Source organism: Lepisosteus oculatus, chromosome 8 (assembly GCF_040954835.1).
Source record: "Lepisosteus oculatus isolate fLepOcu1 chromosome 8, fLepOcu1.hap2, whole genome shotgun sequence".
Lineage (NCBI taxonomy): Eukaryota > Metazoa > Chordata > Actinopteri > Semionotiformes > Lepisosteidae > Lepisosteus > Lepisosteus oculatus.
In genome coordinates this window covers 16,166,482-16,182,449 of record NC_090703.1, presented here as the reverse complement: position 1 = coordinate 16,182,449, position 15,968 = coordinate 16,166,482, and the positions used below count along the sequence as shown (strand labels likewise).

At 36.2% G+C, this 15,968-nt stretch overlaps 1 protein-coding gene across 7 annotated transcripts in view; it reads left to right on the top strand.

The window, feature by feature from the left end:
• Positions 1-15,968, top strand: part of ryr3 (ryanodine receptor 3) — a 169,263-nt gene that overhangs the window by 122,272 nt on the left and 31,023 nt on the right. For all 7 annotated transcript variants that reach the window (XM_069193299.1, XM_069193301.1, XM_069193302.1 and 4 more), the window contains 20 exons: positions 76-216; positions 1,445-1,608; positions 3,640-3,718; positions 4,064-4,153; positions 4,733-4,879; positions 5,377-5,439; positions 5,883-5,958; positions 6,585-6,708; positions 7,667-7,782; positions 8,350-8,417; positions 9,395-9,516; positions 10,025-10,074; positions 10,610-10,670; positions 11,388-11,626; positions 11,915-11,996; positions 12,420-12,550; positions 13,306-13,623; positions 13,954-14,194; positions 14,634-14,721; positions 15,751-15,843. In XM_069193299.1, the coding sequence (XP_069049400.1) occupies positions 76-216; positions 1,445-1,608; positions 3,640-3,718; positions 4,064-4,153; positions 4,733-4,879; positions 5,377-5,439; positions 5,883-5,958; positions 6,585-6,708; positions 7,667-7,782; positions 8,350-8,417; positions 9,395-9,516; positions 10,025-10,074; positions 10,610-10,670; positions 11,388-11,626; positions 11,915-11,996; positions 12,420-12,550; positions 13,306-13,623; positions 13,954-14,194; positions 14,634-14,721; positions 15,751-15,843 (2,493 nt within the window). The remainder of the gene's footprint in view (positions 1-75; positions 217-1,444; positions 1,609-3,639; positions 3,719-4,063; positions 4,154-4,732; positions 4,880-5,376; positions 5,440-5,882; positions 5,959-6,584; positions 6,709-7,666; positions 7,783-8,349; positions 8,418-9,394; positions 9,517-10,024; positions 10,075-10,609; positions 10,671-11,387; positions 11,627-11,914; positions 11,997-12,419; positions 12,551-13,305; positions 13,624-13,953; positions 14,195-14,633; positions 14,722-15,750; positions 15,844-15,968) is intronic.

Sequence of the window (15,968 nt, the reverse complement as noted above, 5' to 3'; positions counted from 1 at the left end):
GAATTGATTTTCTGTTGACATCTTTGTTTGTCAGTACGTTGATATGCACGACTGGTTATCTTGTCTTTTATACAGCTATTAACCAACCATTATGAACAGAGCTGGAAGTACTACTGTCTCCCATCCGGTCTGGGCAGTTACGGCATGGCATCTGAGGAGGAAGTTCTTCTGACAAAAAAGCTCTTCTGGGGAATATTTGAATCTCTTTCTCAAAAGGTATTGCTTCACACATAGTCCTGGCATTACCCGGCTTCCCACTAATCTGAATGATTTGTTACAAGAATATGAACTAAACACCATTGTACTATGACAGTTTAAAATGGATTGGCAAAATAATATATAATAACTGAAATCAGATGCATTATGTGAGAGCGATACTGTATGTTTGCTGTCATTAACATTACTCATCTAACTTTTCTTTTTTTACTTTTACTTTTTGTTTTCTGCATCTTCCAGGGTCTTAACTTTTGTGAAAATACTTGAACTGTATTAATATCCTACCTGTCATTGCATATATTTTTATACATTTGAAGACTAAAATCAAACTTAGAGTTAAAGCACTTGCCTGCAAACAAAATTGAGAAAGTGAACGAAAGAAAAGAAAAGTAAAATACCAAGAATAGTTAAATATTCTAATTAACTATTAACTATTTTGTATTAGCGAGGTCCATGAATACCCAGATCCAGAAAACATTGCAAGTTTCACTATGTGCTCTTATGTTACACACTTTTAAATTAGGAAAGAATATCTTACATATTAATATTTGAGTCATGTATTTGCTTGAAAATATTAATACATTAACCCTGACACCCAAAGACCAAGAAGCACTGCCAAGATAGCAGTAATGACATGGATATTGACTGTGATCTCAAACCCTGACTCTGAAAGCATAGAATAGCAGTTGAAATATACAATATTTTGTGACTCATTCCTTTTTATATGATACCTTGAAAATGATATATAATATATTTTCTGGAATATACTGTATTAAAAGTAGGAAGTTCCATTAGGACTCATATGTTGTAAAAGCATATTCCAATTACAGCAGTGTTTCACACTACTGACTGAAAATATTAGTTCTTGGTTGATTTCTCAAGTATATTGGACCCCTCTTTGATGTAAATTATACTGTTTAGCAGAAAAAGCTTTGGTAAGCAGAACTAATTATGAAAATGACTTGAACATTAATAAAAAGTAGACTGATGGAAAGCCCATTTAAAGATGATCAATCTTCATTAACCACCACTAATGATCCCTATGGAAATAGTCCTGCATCTTCTGCTGTGCTTCTTGCTTTTTCAATGATTTAAGATTCAGCACCTTGATGATGATGGTCCTATTAACTAGATCTGAGCCTTGTGGCTGAATTGTTGCCTGTTACTAACCCTCTGTGTGTGTGTTTCTTTGTTGGGCTACTCCAATCAGTCCCTGTCTCTCCTGCAGAAGTACGATCCTGAACTCTTTAAAATGGCCATGCCTTGCCTCAGTGCTATTTCTGGTGCCCTGCCACCTGATTATGTGGATTCCAGTATAACCACCACATTGGAAAAACAGGCGTCAGTGGATGCCCAGGGCAACTTTGACCCCAAACCTATCAGTACTGCCAAGTAAGTTGCAGGGTTCAATGTATGACAAATTCATTCTAGCAACTCAAGTAATATATTGTATACAGTGGTATGTGCAGGTTAAGGTTAAGGTGGGAGTTATTGTAGATAGCAGCGGTTGTAAAATATTATGGGTTCAGGAACTGGAGCTGTCTTCATACTTTCCAGTCTGCCTTTTTGTGCAAAGTTAAAGTTTGCAGCCATGGACAACTGTTTTGCCTTTATTATGGCTTATACTGTAAGGTTTATTCGTATCACATAAGAAGGAATACCTTTCTTATACGTGCAGATGTGTGCAGTGGTTGCAATGAATAATAGGTAGAAATCATGTTGTGTTTGGAATAGCTAATTAATGTTTGTGCTCATAATATTGTATTTAAATAATGCAAGTGTTAAATGTGATTTTTTATGTAAGTTGTTTTTAATTGTTAAAATCTAAGGGTTCATCATCTCATATTGTTTTCTTTCTTCTTCACCTTTCAAATGGGCGGAGTTTTCTTCAGCTTTTTTACTTTGATGCTACACATTGAAAATATTTACCTCTGTTGTATTAGGTAGAGGATCCAAAGTGCGTTTGATCTTGCATTATTAATATGGAACATTTACAAGGGCTTGTGATAACTGTATGCACACAGCTTCTTCTGACAGCATCAGTGAAACCCTATGGATTTCTAAAGCAGCTAATGTATACAGTGGTGCAGGTGTTACATTTTATCATGTGAAGCCAGTAGGACAGTACTGCAATACCTCACTTAGATGTGTTTTAAAAAGGAGGGCAGTGGGAATCAGCGCTAGTAGAGACAGTTCTATCCTGAGTTCAAGGAAATGTCTTTTGAGGAGCATTATTTCTTACATATAGTGTAAGTGACATACCTGTATGAGGGCTACATTTTGCTTTAGTTATATTCTGTGTTGGGAGGCACAGTGGTAACATGGCTGCATTGCAGCACTGGGGCCCTGGGTTCAGTTCCCTGGGTGATATCTGTGTGGAGTTTGCATGTTCTCCCCAAGTTTGTGTGGGTTTCCTCCCACAGTCCAAAGACATACTGTTACAGTAGATCAATTGGCTTCTGTAAAACTGGCCCTGGTGTACAGTATGTGTGCTGCAGTGGACTAGGTGTATCCTCCTTGCACCCATTGCTATCTGTGTTAGGCTCCAGCTTCCCCTGCAACCCTGTACTGGTAAAGAAGCTTAGAATATAAATGGGTGGATTTTCTGTAGTTCATTTTTGCCACAGAACATAACTAAAATCTATGTAATATATAAAGGAGTTTTATTTTGAAATAACTGTATAGGCACAGAAAGAATTTGCCCCTGCCTTACTTCAACTGATTGTAGCTTTCATAGGTTGACTGTTGACTGTCTTAAATTCTTCAAATTGGCAGCAGTGGTACACTGATGGGACTATGATCTGCCAGGCCTTGTGATACCTAGATGGACCAGGCTTTGTCCCACAGAGTATAAGGAAAATGAACTACTGTAGATCATAGTAGAGCATAGCACACACAGAGAAGCAGGAGAGGAACTACAAGCAGCACTGGCCATACCATACATTAAATATATGTATCACACCCCACTGTAATTTGCTAAGGGCTTGTGCTCAATAACAAAAGACCTCACGTGTAACACAAAAAAAATTGAACCGAGAAATATTGTGGTGTGCTGTAGAATTAGCATGTATTTCTGTTTTTTTCATTATAAAATTGAAATCTAACATCTGCATTTCAGGATACATTGTAGTACAATATTATGAGCAAGACTACAATTCCACTTCTGTATTTATGAAGTTATGTAGTTTATGTTCTGAAAGTGATGTATTTCAAATTTCCCAGTATAAGTGATAATTTGCCATGCAATTTGTAGAGGGTAGGTTTAATAAGACTTTACATCTTGCAGTTAATATTTTACAAATCACCAGGCCAAAGTAAATTGTCTTTTACAAGTTATGTTTTCTGTTCAGTACTATGAATTTAGGCAGTTAACCTTATGTATCATAATGAATCTGGAAGCAATAATTCTGAACTTTTTTTCAGTATTTCCCTTCCAGAAAAATTAGAGTATATTGCCAACAAATATGCTGAGCATTCCCATGATAAATGGGCTTCAGAAAAGGTAAGAGATCATACTGAACTTTAATGTCTTTTTCATCTTCTAAGTCATTTGTGTTAAGATATGAATGTTCCTAAAATGTGTGATTTTGTTTCACACATCATACTGTTTTAAGAATCTTCAGTATAAAACTATTATTTTATTCACCAAATTAGCTGTTTATTATTCTTCGGTATGTTTGTAGTGCAACTGACATTTACGCACTATCCAAACATCTGTCACAACACTTGTCCTGAACTGAAAATTTCTGTCTTTTGGTTATCTAGAACAAATAATTTATATGATGCTGTTTTTCTCAGGCAGAAAATATGCTTTAACTTTCTTGCTGTGTTTTTTTTCTCTCATCAGTTGCCAAGTGGTTGGAAATATGGGGAGACCTTAGATGAGAAACTGAAGACTCATCCTTTGCTGAGGCCTTACAAGTCATTAACGGAGAAGGTACTGTAACAGGAGCATCAGTCAAGAAGATAACTACACACTATTGAAAAAACAATAAATCTGCTTTTCGTTATATAACAAACAAAATGCCTGATTTGAAACGTGTAAATAAAGTTTGTGTTGTGAGCTTATAGCATTGTATACTTTTTAAGAAAGAAAACATTCTATGCTCAGGGAGAATAACTATGATTCTAGAGAACCACAATCTAGCACTTAATAAATCTTCCATAAATCAATTTCTAAACACTTGGAAAAAAGTTTCAGAAGCGTAAAATGAATTATTCATTTAAACTGTTGAGAGAATTCCTATTGTTCTATAATTCTTAAGAATGACAGCTGACAGTTCCAGAATTTTAAGAACAAACTTAATGAATTGATTAAAACTCAATTGTTCTAAATTTTTAGAATTTTATTATTTATACTGTAGGTGACCTGAAGAAACTACTGGACAGAGGCTGTATTGGACTTCTGTACTTTGACCACAGAATATGCTTTTAGAATAGATTTACAAATTAAATGTGTACTGTATCAGTCTATGCACAAATAGAGATATTGTATCTGTGTGTCTTTTGTCTCAAGGAGAGAGAGATTTATCGCTGGCCTGTTAAGGAGTCAATTAAAAGCATGTTGGCCATGGGCTGGAATATCGAGAGAACCAAAGAGGGTGAAGTCATGTTTCAGCAAAGGGAAAGTGAAAAACTGCGAAAGATATCTCAGTCTTCACAGGTATCCAACTCTATCGCAAGTAAACGGTGGCTGCCCACTGCAAATTTGGTAGATACATCTTTTGGATAAGCAAATGTACAGTAGTTGATACCAAAGGAGCTTTCATGAAGTGATCAGTAGTGAATGCAATCACAATATTTTTATTTTTTCCTTTTCAATGTACAGTATTTTACCCCTAAAAGTTTACGTTTTGAGCTTTCAAGTCGTGATTTAAAATCCACACTTTAAATTGTCTGTAGCATTACAATGTGGCCACACAGTGGCGACACTGATCTTTACATAAAGCTGTGAAGTACTGTGTATTGTATTGTGGCTTTGCCCCCGGAAAATGAAATGATGCATCATAATCTTAGTGTTTTTATTTTAAAAAACTCTTAAAGCAAAAACGGATTGAATCAAACACATAAATTGTATGATGCAGTTCATTCTGTTCAACAATACATGTCTCCAGGGTGCCTTGTATTGGTTGTAATTTATGACTTGCTACTTCTCAACAGGGAAATGGTTACAGCCCATGTCCAGTTGACATGACCAATGTTGTTCTGTCCAGAGAGCTTCAGGTTAGTAAAATGTTTAGACTTCTTAAAATGACAATATTTTTCTTTTATTATAAGTTACCGAATGTAGAAACAAACTTCCTAACAGTTGTTTTTATTGTAACTAGTGGAGATCTGTGCAATTTTCATTGAGATGTGTTTATAAACTCAGGTTTGTGTGGTGTTTGTGTTGGGATGTTTTAGTTAGTTTTGCTTTGAAACTTTTCATTATGTTCTTTGATGGACTAGAAACCCAACAAGGAGAGGATAATCATGTGCTCTCAGTACCACCTCCCAGCTCCTAGTATAGGCTTCTGCTGTCCACGATCCCCACAAGGTTCAGTGTCTCTAATAGTGGATGGGTGGAACTTTTATTCTGTATTTATGTAGGAAGTAATATCCCTTAATGTTACACACTGTAGTAGATTCTGTTTATTTGGAGGTTATTTAATTTTGTTTTCATTTAGGCAATGGTAGAGGTTGTGGCAGAAAACTACCATAATATATGGGCTAAAAAGAAGAAAATTGAATTGGGAAGCAGAGGTAAGTGATTCCATTAGAAGTTTGACAAGAATATTTTATGTATTGCTGTAGTGTAATTTCTTTGCCATAAAATTTTGTTTTTTTCAACTTTGTTTAGAACACAAGGGCTATTAAAATAGGGATTTACTGGCTAATATGATTTTCCTAAATTTACTAGTTGAACAGCTTCAAATATAAGAAGTTGATCATCTGGCACAGATTTGTTCTGTTATCCCATCTGCTTTTTAAATCAAACTAAACAGCTGAAACATGCCCATTCGAACCATCTGACAACAAATTATTGCCAGTGCAAAAATAATTTCTTAAAAGCGTTATTAAGCCTAAACGTTTTGAATGAACGGTGTGAAGTCCTATGGTAAGGTGTTTGTCTAATAAACATGAGAGGCGCAGTCTGGTGGCCGTCAGTATCTTAATCTGTTTTAATCCTTTGTTCTTCAGAGCAGACTCAGCTGACGCACTGCGTACTTGACTTACCACAGAAAATATGAAGTACACAAATCCTGTACTTTGGAGAATTAAAATCACACCAATAGGCTTTGCTTTTCTGATAGATATTTTTTTACAAAAGGTCTGTAACCTGTCTTTGTAGTACTACCCTCTTATAAAACCTGTGATTCCCCTCTCAGGTGGTGGGGGTCATCCATTGCTGGTACCTTATGATACCTTAACTGCCAAGGAGAAGGCAAGGGACAGAGAGAAGGCCCAGGAACTGTTCAGATTCCTCCAGATTAATGGTTATGCCATTACAAGGTGACACTTCCTTCACATCACCGATTACCTCACACAACAGTGCTGTGCAAAAAACTTGTACATACAGTACAAAGCTGTGTGGATCATTTACTGTATATTGTTTTACTTCATTATAGTTTTAAATAGTTAAAACAAATCCTTTTTGTTGCAAAAATGAACAGCTATAAAAACAAATAGCACTAGAATTTTTATTCTTACACAATTATTATATACAGTACACATATTTAGGATTAAGACATTAATACCTATGTTTGGAAGAACAGTATTGTGTACATCAAAGGCAAAATAAGTGGGGTTAACACTTTGTGATACTTTTTTGGAAAGTGATGATAAAAACCCTGCAGGCTCTAAGGGACTGTAGACTGTAGAGTGTTCTTGACAGAACGTGTTAGGTGTTTAGTGGGATAGTTTAACAGGGAACATTTAGGGACAGCCCTCACTGGGTCTTTGGAATTTGTGTCTGGATATTGACTCTGTAAATGTGAAAACTAGCAGCAGTACAGAAATGCAGAAGGCCCTCTTGGAGAGTTTCATCATGGACTACCAACTGTTAACATGAGACATGAATCACACTTCACACCAAGGAATATTGATTTGTTTTAGCCATATTACACACCTCATGGAGCTCAATATCCCTGTCCTGTTCAGATTCCAGAATAAGAGTTGTGCTTTAGGATGATTTGTCACAGCATTTGGTCATATTTCTTCCTCACTTACAGAGACCCATAGTCTGTATTGCTATAGAATAATGTCTGAAATATTCATGGATAAATGATGACAGATTAATTAGTCTACCTTATGTGATCAATTGTGATGCGAGAATAATCTAGCAGCCTAAATAAATAATCTAGGAGCATTAAATAATAATGTCACTGCCCACATTTTTTTTTATTGATGTGGCATTTATGGAGTAGGTATTAATATAACTTTTTATTTTTTCATCTTGTTTCACATGAAGAGGTTTAAAGGATATGGAGCAGGATGCCTCTTCAATGGAAAAAAGATTTGCATATAAATTCTTGAAGAAGCTACTGAAATACGTCGATTCGGCTCAGGAATTTATAGCTCACTTGGGTAAGTGCCAGGGTTACTGCTTACCATAGATGTATTACCTTCCCTTGTTGTAGGCTTTTCCCACCGATAGATAAGGCTTTCAACATGGAAAAAATGACCACATATTCCCTGCTGAAGAACTGAAAAATTATTCATGGTATTATAAAAGTAAAATAGCTACATTTCACTCAAAAATATTTCATAGATTTTCTTATGAGCCCCTTTTCCAAGTCTCTTATAAGTGATAGCAAAAATATATTACAGTGGCAGAAAGATGTATCTGACTTAATAAATGTGCAGAGTGCCTCCAAGTGCTTTGTCTTCATTTTATCTCCTTTTGCTTCTAGGAATTCTCTGCTCAACTAACCCTATTTTCTTTCCTTATAAGAATATCAGATGTAATGATTGAAGGATTAGTCAAGTAGTGTGGACGTACATTGTGAATGATTATTGGTCACAAATCCTGTTTTTTTTCTTGCGAATGGTTTTTGTCAGTTCATTTTACCTGCTGGTCTGATGAATTATTTGGCTTGGGTGATCATTGTGGTGTGGTGCAGTGCATCACTTACTTGAATGCGTCTTTTACAGAGGCTATGGTTAGCAGTGGTAAAGCTGACAAATCACCACACGAGCAAGAAATCAAGTTTTTTGCCAAGGTATGATTTTTTCTCTCTAGCATTGAACAATTTAATCTTGCGAGCAATTTCAGTCTATGCACCATAGACTTCTTTTGGAAGAAAAATGTGTTTGATTCATGTTTGATTATTAATGTTTTATAGATGTATGGTATGTTGCTGTTTTGCCAAGTCTTTGTTTAGCACTGTGCTGTACTTGGCAAGCCTTCACATTTTGTGTAATCTCAGTTCATACCATATTTGCTGGAATGTATTCAACTTCATCCAGGTCTCTGAAGTATTCGTTTTAAGATGATCTCCCCTCTTGATTTTCTTTTGTCCAGGATTTTGCACTTATTCTAGCTTTGCTTTTTTGTGATCTTGAAACCTGAAACTTTGTTAGTTTGTTCTAAATTTAAAGTTAGTTGCTGACTCATGTCAAAGGCATGCTTTCAAAAAGAGACTCTATATTATTCCTGTTATGCATTTTAGAAAGCAGTTGTCTTCATCAAATGGAATTAGTTCCTCCAAATTGAAAATTATTCATTCTTTCTTTTGTTTTACTGTGTCATGTTGCCCTTGTTTAACTAAGATTTGTTTCTTCTTTGTTCCTTTTTTGCACGATAGATACTGCTAGGTATCAGTTCAGCAATAATATTATATCTCGTAACAATAATATTATTCCTTTTTATACGGTATTTGACTTTATAATTAATTCTAGCATTAATGTTGTAGGGCTTTGACAAAATTAAAAAAATGTTTAAAATGTTTAAAACAACAGAAATGTTTTAATTTTACTCTTGATATTTTGGAATTAATTTAAGGGTATCAAATTAAATTGTATTTTCAATTAATGCATAACTTAATAATGTTTCTCTTTAGCCGTCTTCACTTTTGTCAAAACATAATATACTAACCCTGCTGTTTTTGCACTCGTGATGTCAGACATTATTTATTTCATTAAACCTTCAGAAATTCATTCTGTACCCACCTTTATTTTTCCCTTTTAACATCCTTAGGTTCTTCTTCCGCTGATAGACCAATACTTCAAGAATCATTCTCTGTACTTCCTGTCATCTCCCATTAAGACCCTGAGCAGCAGTGGCTATGCTTCCAACAAGGAAAAGGAAATGGTGACCAGGTACTACTCCCTTTAGCAAGTTAGCACAGTTTCCTGCTATCCACTCTCATCATGGGGCTGTGAAGCAGCATTATCCTTCTCAATTAAGGAACCATCTGGACAAATACATTGTTGTGTATAGAGATGTGTGAAAAAAATACATATGAAAAAAGGCAGCAGAAGACTCAGAGTCATAAGGATTTGCACTTTCCTTAAGTTTCAGCTATGATAAATCCACATATTATAATATTCAATTAGTCTTACTGCATTTTACACTTTTCATTTAACACTTAGTCTTAGGCTTGTTCAAATAAAAAGTAACCATATCCACCAAAAACTATTTTTGTGGTTTTGCAGACCATGATTAGAGCTACAGTACTTTCATTACAGTTTAGTTTACAGATGTGTGTTAGGGTGTAACCTTTCCTGGGACTTGCCAAGCTAAACTTTATCTTTTTCTTTTGCCTTTTCCCTTCTTTGACCTTATCTTTTCACTGTTGTCTTTCTCCTCTCTCCTACATTTTTTCAGCCTGTTCTGTAAACTGGCAGCTCTTGTCAGGCACAGGATTTCTCTCTTTGGTAAGAAGATGGCAGCATATATCAACTGACACCTAGAGTATCATCACTATTACGTTGTTTAAATATTTTGTATATTGTTAAAAATGCAAATGACATATTGATAAGAAAAACTTTAAATATGAGATATACGATATACTGTAAATGAAAACTAAAATTATTGATATGTGGAGTTCCACTGAAGGGACATCAGTTTATTCCCCATTTTTCTTTGCTGGTAGTTAATTTTGGTCAATATTTTTTAGTCATGACCATATAAGTATTAGAATTACTCAGCTGTAATTGTGTGCACAGGTCATCCCCTAGGACCAAGTATTAAATGCCTGTATTGAATATTTTCACTAAAATATATCAGTTATGATAGATACTGTAACTTATAAGGGGAAGTGACAATTTTTACCTTAGTGTAATTTTTCTGAAAATCTTGAAAGGGTCGTGTGGTTCACTATAAAACAGTTCAGTGTCAACTTTTGGCTCCTGTTTAATATGGTTAAGATGACATAATTTAGACACAATGGAACATTTTGTCATTTTAAAGGAAGTGACTCTGCTACAATGGTGAGCTGTCTGCACATCCTGGCACGAACCCTTGATACCAGGTATGTTTCTGGGTATAATTAATTTTTACATACAGTGAGCATCTTAGCCTTAAAGTAGCTGTAAGAACACAACAACAATAATGATACCAGCTGATTACATACTGTGGCATTTCCTTCATCCTTACCTCAACAAGACAACTTTAAAGCTCTTTATTTTAGTCTGGAAATGTATCCAATTTTAATTAATTTATTCCTGAACCTAAACCCTTCTTTCTAGTCGAGTAAAATTGGAAAAAATGAACAGCTTTACTTTCCTTTGATAGCCGTTTTTCTTAACTTCCTCTTGGGAGATTTTGCCAATTTGAGTTGTATTTTATTTTTTATGACTCAGGCTGTTTACTCATAAATTAGTGTGTTCTACCACACAATTCTTTATCGGAGGCTACATATCCTACATGCTCTGCTTCACTAAGTACTGCTGCTCAATCAATAGAGATTTAAGAACCTAAAACCGTGAAGTATCGATAGAGCTTTAGTAATGCAAGGCATCATGACGCTGACATGATATGGCATACACAGTATTTCTTATGATTTGAATCTATACATTGATCAGCTGGCTATACTACAGTACTTGAAGAAGAATGCAGAACAATGGATCAACAGGTCTGAACTTCATCACCAGTATGCTTTAGACAATATTAATTTGTCATAAAATTGTAAAATCAGTCTTGGTTGGTTGCCTGTATTGTACAATTTATTTTTTAAATATTTGGACAGAACTGTGATGAAATCAGGGTCAGAGCTTGTGAAAGCTGGGCTTCGAACCTTCTTTGAGAGTGCAGCTGAAGATCTGGAGAAAACCCTGGAGAATCTGAAACTGGGGAAATTCACCCACTCCAGAACCCAGATGAAAGGAGTTTCTCAGAACATCAACTACACCACTGTAGCCCTCTTACCCATCCTCACATCACTCTTTGAGCATATCACACAGCACCACTTTGGCATTGATCTCATTTGTAAGTACTTCTGTTCTACCGTTTTCACTAATATCAAAATTTAAAATAACATCTATTATGTGTAGCAGTGATAGTCACTCCTTGTCTTGAAATGTCACAGTTCTGCAGGTTTCAATGGTACCCTAAATGTACTGTAAATTATTTAAAAAATGGCAACATGACTTAGAATTAGAATACACTTCTTACATAACGTGAAGTACAGAACTACACTGAAAGAGAAACTCCCTAGAAAGAGAATATAAAAATGATGCCTTACATTTGCTTTTCCTAATTTAACATTCTTTTCAGTGGATGATGTTCAGGTCTCCTGCTACCGTATCCTGTGCAGTCTTTACTCCCTGGGGACAGGAAAGAACATCTATGTTGAGAGGTATTTGATTGTTGTAGCAAAAATATATAAAAGACCTCTGGATTGGGGTTGTGAATTTTTATACAGTACAGCACTGTGAATCCTCTGTATTTGGACAGAAATCTCTTTACATTAGCATACTAAACTCAAGAAAGGTTACAAACAAGAGGAGCCTGTTTGGCCCATGTAGCCTGTTTGGTACTTAATAGCCAAGTGATCCAAGGATCTCATTGAGCCATTTCTTGAAAGAAGCCAGGGTATTGACTTCAACAGCATGGCTGGGCAGCTTGTTCCTTACTTCTAAAACCCTTACTGACATGTAAGTTATAAACCAGTTTGTTGGTATCAAGGAAAAGTCATTTAGGGGAAATAAAGGTTTTGGTAAGAGATTGGGATCAGGCGGGTTTTCTGGTTCTTCCTGATTCTGTTGTTCTGGTCCTGCAGGCAGCGACCAGCCCTGGGAGAGTGTTTGGCCACCCTGGCAGGAGCCATGCCCGTGGCTTTCCTGGAGCCTCACCTCAACATGCACAACCCTCACTCCGTCTTCAACACCAAGTCTCCGCGGGAGAGAGCCAGTATGTGGGGCAGGAATTGGTTTACTCCAAAACATACTTTCCAATACTGAGTTACTTAGTCCACAGACAAACAATATATAAATACGGTATAAAGCATTATAGTCATACTTAAAAACATTTTCTCAGTACTATTATTCTGTTAACTAGCCTTATCCGATTAAGAAGACAGGGCTTGTTTGTAGATACATATTTACTTTCCATACCTGATTCCAAGCATAGTACAGGGTAGCACTGGAGCTGCAACTGACATGGCAAGAGTGACCATTTTCTTTTCACAAGAAGATCAGGGATAAGCCAGGGACCATTTAAAGTAGACAGTTAGATCTATATTGCATGTTTTTGGAAGAAGTGAGGAAAATTGGAGAAAATCCATAGGAAAACGGGGAGGACGCGTGTTTAGCTATGAGAGGAACCATGACACTTAGACACCCAGGTGTCCAAAGCTGGAATTAAGCCCAGCACTATGGAGCTGAGGCGCAGCAGTGCTAACTCACATTTCACTGTCTTGCTCTTATACCTTGTTTTATAAGAAATTTAATACTTAAAATAGTTTAGCTGCTGAATGTTGTATCAGATCGTTTGTCTTAAGTAGATTTACATTGAGCTTCTTTTTTCATAATCTGAAAATCATCTAAGCTAATGTTTGCTTTAAGCATTGAATGAAAGAATAAATGATAGAAAAAAAACACACATTAGCTTTCTTTTCAACAGATGAGTTGTGGCCCTTTGTATGTAATATGCTGATTTGCAAACAGTTCTAGGGATGCCTGATACCGTTGAGGAAATGTGTCCTGAAATGCCACGCTTGGATGGGTTAATGAAGGACATAAACGATATGGCAGAGTCCGGTGCCCGCTACACTGAAATGCCCCATGTCATCGAGGTCATTCTGCCCATGCTGTGTAACTACCTGTCATACTGGTGGGAGAGAGGCACAGAGAATACTGAGAGCAGCAGCCCCTGCTGTACCATGGTCACCTCAGAACACCTCAGCATCATCCTTGGAAACATCCTGAAAATCTTAAATAACAACCTGGGAATTGACGAGGCATCTTGGATGAAGAGGATCGCTGGTGGGTTGTGAATGAGCATGTCTTGGTTCTTAGTTGATTTATTTTCAGGACAGTTTGCTACAAAGACCTTTATACAGTTATGCTTTATATGCTACAGTATTTACAATAATTGTTATTGCTTCATTATAACATTGTACCTCAGTGGCCTGCAGTGATATTTCAGTGTCTTTATAAGTTTATGGAATTGGTGTAATTGTGATTAAGACCCAATGTGCAGGACCTAAAATATGGATTATGACGCATAGCGGCTTTAGCATGTCAATTTGTTGAAGTAAAATATGATAAACTTATGTTAATGAGCTTTATGAAAACATCTGTGTTGTTTTGCAGTGTATGCACAGCCCATCATTAGTAAGGCCAGAGCAGACCTGCTAAAGACGCACTTCCTGCCCACACTGGAGAAACTAAAGAAGAAGACGGTGAAAGTGGTGGCAGAGGAGGAGATGCTGAAGGCTGACAGCAAAGGAGACACGCAGGAGGCTGAGCTGCTCATTCTGGATGAGTTTGCCGTACTCTGCAGGGATCTCTATAGCTTTTACCCCATGCTGATACGTTATGTGGATAACAACAGGTACTCAACCACTGCTCTGTTTCATAAATTCTTGACTACAAGACCTTTTGTTCCCAAAATGCCATAACCCAAATCACCATGTTGGCTTAATATATATCCTCATCTGATCTTGTCCACAAAAGTACAACAAGATGATTCCAGTCTGGGATTTAGATGTTTACTATTCTCTGTTTTAAACTATCAGGAGAATTTCAGGTGAGCAAAGTGGTATCAAAGTGCTTTTTTCAAGTAAGAATTGAAGCTCTGAATAGGGAGGGAAATGATTGACAATTAAACACAAAAAGCACAGATAATTTCTTGTCTGGACAGTCAAGTGGCTATTATTGCATCTGTTATGCATAAATACAAATAAATGTTGAACAGCTACATCTTAGAGTTATTCTGTATTATTTCTTAACTGAATTTCAGGTAACATTGACTTTGTGTTTTATTCCAAAAGGTCCCGCTGGTTGAAAGAGCCTGATGCTGATTCTAATGAGCTCTTCAGGATGGTCGCTGAAATATTCATCCTTTGGTGTAAATCACATGTAAGAGTGTTTTCATTGAAATAAAAGAGGTTTGTTAATGTTGATGATGAAATCAACTAGAATATAAGGCTGGTTCAATTAAAAACAGGGGTTTAATGTCAGAGAAGGCCATGGCTTTCTTTCCAATGCAGTTTTAAATAATGCACTTTTACTAAATCAGTTAACCAGTGGACACTGTAGTCAATGGCTGTCAGATTACCCTGATAATCTTATTTGCTCTTCTAGTATAATTACTAGTTATAATTTTGGATAATATTGCTTAGGCTAACTGTATGTTAGAATATCTCACACAGATCACATAAGTATGTGATTGTTGTTTTTAAGGCCTGTAAACTGTTATAATACAATACAAATATTTGCAATTTTATTATGTAAGAGTATCAGAGGTGGAAATCCCACTTCTTGAAGGTGAGGATCCAGAAGGTTTTTCAGGGCTCTTTAAATTATCAATAGCTGCAGACCTTTGATAAATGTTAAACTGATCCCATTATGCTTATTATGCTTAATGATAATTATATCATATTAAGAGCAGAGGAGAACTTTCAGACACTGTGTCCATCCCTCATAATGCAATGGAGTTGTGTCCCACTGAAATGATAAATTGTCTTGATCAACTTTCAGCTCATATTTCCTGCTTAAATTAACATAGTATCATAAACCGTATTAATCAAAAAATGAATTTGATGCTACAGTCTCAAGCCCAGTTCATTGTAACATACATATAATTTATTGTTCATATGCCATGATTTGGTCACTACACGTTTTGATACTGCGTAAATGTGGTTTGGTCCAGTATCGAGTTAGAGCTAGTTGTCTGCAAGGACTTTGATAAGATTGCTCCTTGTGTGCGCTTCACCTCTGAGACAAGGAGGTAACACTTCAAACACTGACTTGTAAGGCAACGGTTTTCGAAGTCACATTGTACAGCACAGAACAAATGCTCCTTTTATATATCAAAAAGCAGCATGTATACAGTAGGTAGTGGATGGCAGAAAGTCGATTTACATTGGGTTTCTTTGCTTTTCACAGAACTTTAAGAGAGAAGAGCAAAATTTTGTGGTTCAAAATGAAATCAACAACCTGTCCTTCCTAACAGGAGAAAACAAGACCAAGATGTCTAAGGTGAGCCATGATAATGTTATACTTGTTTTTTGAAGTGGGGATCCATCTATATCACACATACCTGTTCATTCACAGGAATTGTACCTGAACCAGAGAGATCTTCATTGCATTGAGTACAGTAGCTT